This window comes from Saccoglossus kowalevskii, chromosome 21, assembly GCF_978046115.1.
Source record: "Saccoglossus kowalevskii chromosome 21, keSacKowa6.1, whole genome shotgun sequence".
Lineage (NCBI taxonomy): Eukaryota > Metazoa > Hemichordata > Enteropneusta > Harrimaniidae > Saccoglossus > Saccoglossus kowalevskii.
The window spans coordinates 339,724-351,752 of record NC_140661.1 but is presented as its reverse complement, the minus strand read 5'-3'; the positions used below and the strand labels follow the sequence as shown (position 1 = coordinate 351,752).

The 12,029-nt window shown below is 35.5% G+C and overlaps 1 protein-coding gene across 1 annotated transcript in view; it reads left to right on the top strand.

Moving 5' to 3' along the window:
* The window catches only part of LOC100375007 (uncharacterized), a 39,454-nt gene extending 31,644 nt beyond the window's left edge, over positions 1-7,810 (top strand). The window contains exons 4-5 of the mRNA XM_085495374.1: positions 5,676-5,858; positions 7,685-7,810. Of these exons, the coding sequence (XP_085351500.1) occupies positions 5,676-5,858; positions 7,685-7,810 (309 nt within the window). The remainder of the gene's footprint in view (positions 1-5,675; positions 5,859-7,684) is intronic.
* Positions 7,811-12,029: the final 4,219 nt, after the last annotated feature.

The window sequence follows — 12,029 nt, the reverse complement described above, 5'->3', positions numbered from 1 at the left end:
ACTGAAAAGTGTGGCAAAGTACTGAAAAGTTGTGGCAAAGTGCTGAAAAGTAGTGGCAAAGTACTGAAACGTAGTGGCAAAGTGCTAAAAAGTGTAGCAAGTACTGACAAGTTGTGGCAAAATAGTGGCAAAGCACTAAAAGTGTGGCAAGCTACTGAAAAGCAGTGGTAAAGTGCTGAAAAGTGTGGCAAAGTAATGAAAAGTTGTGGCAAAGTAGTTACAAAGCACTGAAAAGTGTGGCAAAGTGCTGAAAAGTAGTGGCAAAGTACTGAAAAATGTGGCAAAGTACTGAAAAGTAGTGGCAAAGTGAAGAAAAGTGTGGCACAGTACTGAAAAGTTGTGGCAGTGTACTGAAAAATGTGGCAAAGTACTGAAAAGTTGTGACAAAGTGCTGAAAAGTAGTGGCAACGTACTGAAAAGTTGTGGCAAAGTGCTGAAAAGTTGTGGCAAAGTACTGAAAAGTAGTGGCAAAGTGCTGAAAAGTGTGGCAAAGTACTGACAAGTTGTGGCAAAGTAGTGGCAAAGCACTGAAAAGTGTGGCAAAGTGCTGAAAAGTGGTGGCAAACTACTGAAAAGCAGTGGCAAATTGCTGAAAAGTGTGGCAAAGTATTGAAAAGTTGTGGCAAAGTCGTGGCAAAGTACTGAAAAGTGCGGCAAAGTGCTGAAAAGTAGTGGCAAAGTACTGAAAAGTAGTGGCAAAGTGAAGAAAAGTTTGGCACAGTACTGAAAAGTTGTGGCAAAGTACTGAAAAATGTGGCAATGTACTGAAAAGTTGTGGCAAAGTGCTGAAAAGTAGTGGCAAAGTACAGAAAAGTTGTGGCAAAGTGCTGAAAAGTAGTGGCAAAGTACTGAAACGTAGTGTCAAAGTGCTGAAAAGTGTGGCAAAGTACTGACAAGTTGTGGCAAAGTAGTGGCAAAGCACTGAAAAGTGTGGCAAAGTACTGAAAAGTTGTGGCAAAGTGCTGAAAAGTAGTGGCAAAGTACTGAAACGTAGTGGCAAAGTGCTAAAAAGTGTAGCAAGTACTGACAAGTTGTGGCAAAGTAGTGGCAAAGCACTGAAAAGTGTGGCAAAGTACTGAAAAGTTGTGGTAAAGTGCTGAAAAGTAGTGGCAAACTACTGAAAAGCAGTGGTAAAGTGCTGAAAAGTGTGGCAAAGTAATGAAAAGTTGTGGCAAAGTAGTTGCAAAGCACTGAAAAGTGTGGCAAAGTGCTGAAAAGTAGTGGCAAAGTACTGAAAAGTAGTGGCAAAGTGTTGAAAAGTGTGGCATAGTACTGACAAGTTGTGGCAAAGTAGTGGCAAAGCACTGAAAAGTGTGGCAAATTACTGACAAGTTGTGGCAAAGTGCTGAAAAGTAGTGGCAAACTATTTTAAAGGAGTGGTAAAGTACAGAAAAGTGTGGCAAAGTACTGAAAAGTTGTGGCAAAGTGCTGAAAAGTAGTGGCAAAGTACTGAAAAATGTGGCAAAGTACTGAAAAGTAGTGGCAAAGTGAAGAAAAGTGTGGCACAGTACTGAAAAGTTGTGGCAGTGTACTGGAAAATGTGGCAAAGTACTGAAAAGTTGTGGCAAAGTGCTGAAAAGTAGTGGCAAAGTACTGAAAAGTTGTGGCAAAGTGCTGAAAAGTAGTGGCAAAGTACTGAAAAGTAGTGGCAAAGTGCTGAAAAGTGTGGCAAAGTACTGACAAGTAGTGGCAAAGTAGTGGCAAAGCACTGAAAAGTGTGGCAAAGTACTGAAAAATTGTGGCAAAGTGCTGAAAAGTAGTGGCAAAGTACTGAAAAATGTGGCAAAGTACTGAAAAGTAGTGGCAAAGTGAAGAAAAGTGTGGCACAGTACTGAAAAGTTGTGGCAGTGTACTGAAAAATGTGGCAAAGTACTGAAAAGTTGTGGCAAAGTGCTGAAAAGTAGTGGCAAAGTACTGAAAAGTTGTGGCAAAGTGCTTAAAAGTAGTGGCAAAGTACTGAAAAGTAGTGGCAAAGTGCTGAAAAGTGTGGCAAAGTACTGACAAGTTGTGGCAAAGTGCTGAAAAGTAGTGGCAAACTATTTTAAAGGAGTGGTAAAGTGCTGAAAAGTGTGGCAAAGTACTGAAAAGTTGTGGCAAAGTAGTGGCAAATTGCTGAAAAGTGTGGCAAAGTACTGAAAAGTGTGGCAAAGTACTGAAAAGTATAGCAAAGTACTGAAAAGTTGTGGCAAAGTGCTGAAAAGTAGTGGCAAAGTACTGAAAAATGTGGCAAAGTACTGAAAAGTTGTGGCAAAGTACTGAAAAGTAGTGGCAAAGTGAAGAAAAGTGTGGCACAGTACTGAAAAGTTGTGGCAAAGTACTGAAAAATGTGGCAAAGTCCTGAAAAGTTGTGGCAAAGTGCTGAAAAGTAGTGGCAAAGTACTGAAAAGCAGTGGCGAAGTGCTCAAAAGTGTGGCAAAGTACTGAAAAGTTGTGGCAAAGTGGTGGCAAAGCACTGAAAATTGTGGCAAAGTACTGAAAAGTTGTGGCAAAGTACAGAAAAGTTGTGGCAATGTGCTGAAAAGTAGTGGCAAAGTACTGAAAAGCAGCGGCAAAGTGCTGAAAAGTGTGGCAAAGTACTGATAAGTTGTGGCAAAGTAGTGGCAAAGCACTGAAAAGTGTGGCAAAGTACTGAAAAGTTGAGGCAAAGTGCTGAAAAGTGGTGGCAAACTACTGAAAAGCAGTGGCAAATTGCTGAAAAGTGTGGCAAAGTACTGAAAAGTTGTGGCAAAGTCGTGGCAAAGTACTGAAAAGTGCGGCAAAGTGCTGAAAAGTAGTGGTAAAGTACTGAAAAGTAGTGGCAAAGTGACGAAAAGTGTGGCACAGTACTGAAAAGTTGTGGCAAAGTACTGAAAAATGTGGCAATGTACTGAAAAGTTGTGGCAAAGTGCTGAAAAGTAGTGGCAAAGTACAGAAAAGTTGTGGCAAAGTGCTGAAAAGTAGTGGCAAAGTACTGAAAAGTGTGGCAAAGTACTGAAAAATTGTGGCAAAGTGCTGAAAAGTAGTGGCAAACTACTGAAAAGCAGTGGCAAAGTGCTCAAAAGTGTGGCAAAGTACTGAAAAGTTGTGGCAAAGTGGTGGCAAAGCACTGAAAAGTGTGGCAAAGTACTGAAAAGTTGTGGCAAAGTGCTGAAAAGTAGTGGCAAAGTACTGAGAAGTGTGTCAAAGTACAGAAAAGTTGTTGCAAAGTAGTGGCGAAGCACTGAAATGTGTGGCAAAGTACTGAAAAGTTGTGGCAAAGTCGTGGCAAAGTACTGAAAAGTGTGGCAAAGTATTAAAAAGTTGTGGCAAAGTGCTGAAAAGTGTGGCAAAGTACTGAAAAGTTGTTGCAAATTAGTGGCAAAGCATTGGAATGTGTTGCAAAGTACTGAAAAGTTGTGGCAAAGTCGTGGCAAAGTAATGAAAAGTGTGGCAAAGTACAGAAAAGTTGTGGCAAAGTGCTGAAAAGTAGTGGCAAAGTACTGAAAAGTGTGGCAAAGTGTTGAAAAGTAGTGGCAAAGTAGTGAAAAGTGTGGCAAAGTACTGAAAAGCAGTAGCAAAGTACTGAAAAGTGTGGCAAAGTACTGAAAAGTTGTGGTAAAGTGCTGAAAAGTAGTGGCAAACTACTGAAAAGCATTGTTAAAGTGTTGAAAAGTGTGGCAATGTAATGAAAAGTTGTGGCAAAGTAGTTGCAAAGCACTGAAAAGTGTGGCAAAGTGCTGAAAAGTAGTGGCAAAGTACTGAAAAGTAGTGGCAAAGTGCTGAAAAGTGTGGCATAGTACTGACAAGTTGTAGCAAAGTCGTGGCAAAGTACTGAAAAGTATGGCAAAGTGCTGAAAAGTTGTGGCAAAGTGCTGAAAAGTAGTGGCAAAGTACTGAAAAATGTGGCAAAGTACTGAAAAGTTGTGGCAAAGTGCTGAAAAGTGTGGCAAAGTACTGAAAAGTTGTTGCAAAGTAGTGGCAAAGCACTGGAATGTGTGGCAAAGTACTGAAAAGTTGTGGCAAAGTCGTGGCAAAGTAATGAAAAGTGTGGCAAAGTACTAAAAAGTTGTGGCAAAGTGCTGAAAAGTGTGGCAAAGTACTGAAAAGTTGTTGCAAAGTAGTGGCGTAGTTTCAAACATCGTCATTCTTTGTCCACTCGCCAGAGAACATCGATTGGCCAGAAACTACCCCCAGATTTCGAAGAGAAGGTTATTTTATTTCACCGATTCGTTATCAGACTCAGAGAACAACACCAATATCCTTTGTCTGATATTTACAACATGGATGAGACCCCTCTCCGTTTTGATATGCCGGGAAACAAAACTCTTGAACACACAGGCGTAAAGACCGTGCACATCAAAACAACTGGAAATGAAAAAAAAGGTTTCACTGTGGTGCTCACAGCTGCTGCCGATGGGACAAAGTTGAAGCCAGTTATCATTTTTAAGGGAAAACGTGACCAGAGCCATTTATCAACAAATGCAGTTCAAGTCAGGGTACACCAGAAAGGCTATATCGACGAACCAGGTAAATACTATTTTATCGTTTTTACCTCCATGATTTGATTTATGGTGTCGTCTGCCTTGGGGCCAGTCAGGGAAATATTTTAATCAAGACGGTTTCAATGTTCACATTTCTATAAACGCACGAAATATATAAAAGGGGTGCCATGAAACCATACATGAATATTCATTATTGTTAACAATTTTGCAACGTCATACATAAAGGTTCAACGCGCATGTGTGTAATGCTTTTCACGATCACATGTTTGCTTTCTTTTGATAGTTTCGTTATTTTTATTTTGTTTACATGTAGGATGTTTAGATTATATCAGGCGAACGTTTCCTCACCGGGAAGACGACAGCAGAAGGTTATTGGTTTGGGATTCCTGCACAGTTCACCTCACGGACAATGTGAAGGCTGCACTCCGGGAGCGGAATATCGATGTGGCTGTAATTCCTGGAGGTCTTACGTCCTTTCTACAGCCTCTCGATATCGGCATAAATAAGCCAATAAAAGAAACCATGCATGATCTATGGGACCTATGGATGAAAGAAGGGGAAGCTGAATTTACCCCAGCTGGCAAAAGAAAGTGTCCATCGAGAGAAATGGTGGTTCAGTGGGTGTCCAAGGCTTGGGAAAAATTGTCTGAAACCACTATTCAGCGATCATTTCTGAAGCCTGGGATATCAAACAATCTCGATGGCACGGAAGATGACCTTCTTTTTGACGACCTCCAGTCCGAGGACGACGACGATGACTACGATACTGAAGCTATTGCGGAAGAAATTGCGAATATATTCGATGACAGTGACGACGAAGACTGAATACCGAGACAATACCCAAACCAAACGGCCCTTTTCAGGGCCACACACATCCTCCAAAAAGAGATATTCCGTATAATAAACATGCATGTCTGTGTCCGTGATCGAGTGGGTGAATGGGGTTTTTTTTTCCTTTTTATTGCAATTCCGTTCGATGGTATTGCATCGACGGTCTTACTCGGAATTTAGACAACTTTTACCGCTGATAATATGACCACGCCCATTTGAGATTTTCCAAAAGTACGTAATAGAAGCCGCACCCCAAACTTGCAGCTCTCACTCCACTGCTTAATTTGCATAATTGTAATAGAAGCCGCGGCTTGTAATAGGACTTTAACGGTAGTCTGACTCATTGCTATGTATTAGTCTGACTCATTGTGTTTACTTACTCAGAACAGAGACACAAGACCACAGTTAGCTGCAGGAGCAAAACGCAAACCTGACCAGAGAATTCAGGATAAAAGCAGAGAAAGAAAAGTGCCAAAGAAAGATGAAAAAGGGAAAACTGAAGGACAGCCCAAAAAAACGCCAGTGGCAGCACAAAGTGAAAAAACACCAAGTGAAAAATCTGATAGGGTAAGAAATACATGTATTTCAATTGTGGTGATAAATATATACATATTACTATTTTGCATTAATTATTCAAATCAGAATTTATGATGATTAACATATTCATATATTCAAAATATTTTATTTTCACTAGTTTATTTTTCGCTATTTTTAAAGGAAGATTCAGTGAAAATAAAATCAAGAGAATATACATTTTAATCTATATTTTACATAAAAAATTGGTGAAAATTCACTAAATATATAAAACACAATGAATATGCACAATAACAAATGTATGGTTTCCATTCAAAAACCTTCACTAAATTTAAATTTGATTTTATTAGTCCCCGTTCGAACGCAGTTTTGACCTCCGTGCTTCCGTCCGTGCAGACCTGCATCTTAGAAATGCCTGGACCAATCACAATTAAACTTCACACATACATCATACATGATATTATACATATGCACATCAATTTGTTTCACTATCTGATTCAAGGTGGCCGAATGGCGACCATTTTTGTTCTAAAAATCATCAAAATCAAGCATTTCTCGGCTGTTTACAGATGGATTTTGTTCAAACTTGGTATATACGTTGGACATTATAGGACCTTGATGCACATCATTTTGTTTTCAGATAAGATTCAAAATGGCCGACTGGTGGCCATTTTGTTTTAATAAATGTGGTTCTAGTGCCATATCTCTGACTTGCTGTGACTGATTATGTTCAAATTTTAAATATTCATTATACATCATGTCATAGATATACAGATATATTGGTTTGACAATCCTATTAAAAATGGCCGTCTGTGCGTGCATCCGTACTGATTCATATTTCAGAATCTTTTGGACCAATTTTGTTCATTCTTTGCATGTGCCTAGTACTTTATGTGGGACATATGCACATGCAGTGGTTTAGCGATTCAATTCAAAATGGTCGACTGGCAGCCATCTTGTTTTTAGCTCCGATGTCGAGCGAAGCTTATCATATGAGTGATTGTGATATTTTGTAAAAAGTGATATTTTCAACTTGTTAAAAACCGCAAGTCCAATTGCTTTGATATTACATATATAGGTACTACATGTGGACCTTTCTCAGATTTGTTCATTTTGTAATGATATCTTTAATTCTCTAATTTTGGTGAATATTTTTGTCATTTTTGGTAAAAAGTGATATTTTCGACTTCTTGTTGAAAACCGTAAGTCCAATTGCTTTGATATTACATATATAGGTACTACATGTGGTTCTAACTCAGATTTGTTCATTTCATGATGATATCTTCAGTTCTCTAAGTTTGATGAATATTTTTGTCATTTTTGGTAAAAAGTGATATTTTCTAATGATATCTTCTGTTCTTTAATTGAAATGTGCATTGCTAACAGTGGAGCTATCTCAGCTGAGAGGCTGCTTGTTTTAATTAATGCTGTTCCAGAGCAATATCTCTCAATACTCATTTGACGATCAGATACAAATGTCAATCATTTAAATGTTAAACAATCATCATAATCATATTCCTGACATGTTTATATTCCAGCTATATTACTATAAACAAAACTATATATCTTAAATTCGATAATTAACGGGGACTGTGCCATGCATGGCTTGTTTAAATGGTGTCTCTCCATCATCTCTGTTCAAAATACCATGATTACATCGGTCAGTAGAGCGGTGAACTCGATGACGAGAGAGATTTGAATACTATTTTTATGAGCAAAAACAAGTCTTGTGGAGCTGTTCCTCACAAGATATCAGCGGCCGTTAGCGTCTAAGACCTGTTTCTGTCCCTCAACAAGATATCAGCGGCCGTTAATGTCTAAGACCTGTTTATTAACTAGATATATTTTTCACTTGACAGCTGTGGTATTGTAAACTGTGTGAGCGAACACTGGAGTCCACTCACGTAAGCAGATTGCTCAATTTAATGCTATATTCTCACTTCATATTGTGGCTTTCTATCCAGGTTAATAACATAGTAACATAGAAAAATGTTGTGGTATTTGCATAATATAAAATTTATATGTAATATATTATTTTCATAATGTCTAATTTACATCTTAGATGCTTGTTAATTACGACTGCATAGTTTCTGTTAATTCTCACTAATTATGGACAAGGTGAAATATACATATTTATATTTATTTACGTATGAGCGATGTAACTATGTTGTCATATTGGAGTTCTATTTATTTACGTATGAGCGATGTAACTATGTTGTCATATTGGAGTTCTATTTATTTACGTATGAGTGATCTAACTATGTTGTCATATTGGAGTTCTATTTATTTATTTACGTATGAGTGATCTAACTATGTTGTCATATTGGAGTTATATTTATTTACGTATGAGTGATGTAACTATGTTGTCATATTGGAGTTATATTTATTTACGTATGAGCGATGTAACTATGTTGTCATATTGGAGTTCTATTTATTTACGTATGAGTGATGTAACTATGTTGTCATATTGGAGTTCTATTTATTTACGTATGAGCGATGTAACTATGTTGTCATATTGGAGTTATATTTATTTACGTATGAGCGATGTAACTATGTTGTCATATTGGAGTTCTATTTATTTACGTATGAGCGATGTAACTACGTTGTCATATTGGAGTTCTATTTATTTACGTATGAGTGATGTAACTATGTTGTCATATTGGAGTTCTATTTATTTACGTATGAGTGATGTAACTATGTTGTCATATTGGAGTTCTTTTTATTTACGTATGAGTGATGTAACTATGTTGTCATATTGGAGTTATATTTATTTACGTATGAGCGATGTAACTATGTTGTCATATTGGAGTTCTATTTATTTACGTATGAGCGATGTAACTATGTTGTCGTATTGGAGTTCTATTTATTTACGTATGAGCGATGTAACTACGTTGTCATATTGGAGTTCTATTTATTTACGTATGAGTGATGTAACTATGTTGTCATATTGGAGTTCTATTTATTTACGTATGAGTGATGTAACTATGTTGTCATATTGGAGTTCTTTTTATTTACGTATGAGTGATGTAACTATGTTGTCATATTGGAGTTATATTTATTTACGTATGAGCGATGTAACTATGTTGTCATATTGGAGTTCTATTTATTTACGTATGAGCGATGTAACTATGTTGTCATATTGGAGTTCTATTTATTTACGTATGAGTGATCTAACTATGTTGTCATATTGGAGTTATATTTATTTACGTATGAGCGATCTAACTATGTTGTCATATTGGAGTTCTATTTATTTACGTATGAGTGATCTAACTATGTTGTCATATTGGAGTTCTATTTATTTACGTATGAGCGATGTAACTATGTTGTCATATTGGAGTTCTATTTATTTACGTATGAGTGATCTAACTATGTTGTCATATTGGAGTTCTATTTATTTACGTATGAGTGATGTAACTATGTTGTCATATTGGAGTTCTTTTTATTTACGTATGAGTGATGTAACTATGTTGTCATATTGGAGTTATATTTATTTACGTATGAGCGATGTAACTATGTTGTCATATTGGAGTTCTATTTATTTACGTATGAGCGATGTAACTATGTTGTCGTATTGGAGTTCTATTTATTTACGTATGAGTGATCTAACTATGTTGTCATATTGGAGTTATATTTATTTATGTATGAGCGATCTAACTATGTTGTCATATTGGAGTTCTATTTATTTACATATGAGTGATCTAACTATGTTGTCATATTGGAGTTTTATTTATTTACGTATGAGCGATGTAACTATGTTGTCATATTGGAGTTCTATTTATTTACGTATGAGTGATGTAACTATGTTGTCATATTGGAGTTCTATTTATTTACATATGAGCGATGTAACTATGTTGTCATATTGGAGTTCTATTTATTTACGTATGAGCGATGTAACTATGTTGTCATATTGGAGTTCTATTTATTTACGTATGAGTGATGTAACTATGTTGTCATATTGAAGTTCTATTTATTTACGTATGAGTGATGTAACTATGTTGTCATATTGGAGTTCTTTTTATTTACGTATGAGTGATGTAACTATGTTGTCATATTGGAGTTATATTTATTTACGTATGAGCGATGTAACTATGTTGTCATATTGGAGTTCTATTTATTTACGTATGAGCGATGTAACTATGTTGTCGTATTGGAGTTCTATTTATTTACGTATGAGTGATCTAACTATGTTGTCATATTGGAGTTATATTTATTTACGTATGAGCGATCTAACTATGTTGTCATATTGGAGTTCTATTTATTTACATATGAGTGATCTAACTATGTTGTCATATTGGAGTTTTATTTATTTACGTATGAGCGATGTAACTATGTTGTCATATTGGAGTTCTATTTATTTACGTATGAGTGATGTAACTATGTTGTCATATTGGAGTTCTATTTATTTACATATGAGCGATGTAACTATGTTGTCATATTGGAGTTCTATTTATTTACGTATGAGCGATGTAACTATGTTGTCATATTGGAGTTCTATTTATTTACGTATGAGTGATGTAACTATGTTGTCATATTGGAGTTCTTTTTATTTACGTATGAGTGATGTAACTATGTTGTCATATTGGAGTTATATTTATTTACGTATGAGCGATGTAACTATGTTGTCATATTGGAGTTCTATTTATTTACGTATGAGTGATCTAACTATGTTGTCATATTGGAGTTATATTTATTTACGTATGAGCGATCTAACTATGTTGTCATATTGGAGTTCTATTTATTTACATATGAGTGATCTAACTATGTTGTCATATTGGAGTTCTATTTATTTACGTATGAGTGATCTAACTATGTTGTCATATTGGAGTTATATTTATTTACGTATGAGTGATCTAACTATGTTGTCATATTGGAGTTATATTTATTTATGTATGAGTGATCTAACTATGTTGTCATATTGGAGTTCTATATATTTACGTATGAGCGATGTAACTACGTTGTCATATTGGAGTTCTATTTATTTACGTATGAGTGATCTAACTATGTTGTCATATTGGAGTTATATTTATTTACGTATGAGTGATGTAACTATGTTGTCATATTGGAGTTATATTTATTTACGTATGAGCGATGTAACTATGTTGTCATATTGGAGTTCTATTTATTTACGTATGAGCGATGTAACTATGTTGTCATATTGGAGTTCTATTTATTTACGTATGAGCAATGTAACTATGTTGTCATATTGGAGTTCTATTTATTTACGTATGAGTGATGTAACTATGTTGTCATATTGGAGTTCTTTTTATTTACGTATGAGTGATGTAACTATGTTGTCATATTGGAGTTATATTTATTTACGTATGAGCGATATAACTATGTTGTCATATTGGAGTTCTATTTATTTACGTATGAGTGATGTAACTATGTTGTCATATTGGAGTTATATTTATTTACGTATGAGTGATCTAACTATGTTGTCATATTGGAGTTCTATTTATTTACGTATGAGTGATCTAACTATGTTGTCATATTGGAGTTATATTTATTTACTTATGAGCGATCTAACTATGTTGTCGTATTGGAGTTCTATTTATTTACGTATGAGTGATCTAACTATGTTGTCATATTGGAGTTCTATTTATTTACGTATGAGCGATGTAACTATGTTGTCATATTGGAGTTCTATTTATTTACGTATGAGTGATGTAACTATGTTGTCATATTGGAGTTCTATTTATTTACGTATGAGTGATGTAACTATGTTGTCATATTGGAGTTCTATTTATTTACGTATGAGTGATCTAACTATGTTGTCATATTGGAGTTATATTTATTTACGTATGAGTGATCTAACTATGTTGTCATATTGGAGTTATATTTATTTATGTATGAGAGATCTAACTATGTTGTCATATTGGAGTTCTATTTATTTACGTATGAGCGATGTAACTACGTTGTCATATTGGAGTTCTATTTATTTACGTATGAGTGATCTAACTATGTTGTCATATTGGAGTTATATTTATTTACGTATGAGTGATGTAACTATGTTGTCATATTGGAGTTATATTTATTTACGTATGAGCGATGTAACTATGTTGTCATATTGGAGTTCTATTTATTTACGTATGAGTGATGTAACTATGTTGTCATATTGGAGTTCTATTTATTTACGTACGAGCGATGTAACTATGTTGTCATATTGGAGTTCTATTTATTTACGTATGAGTGATCTAACTATAT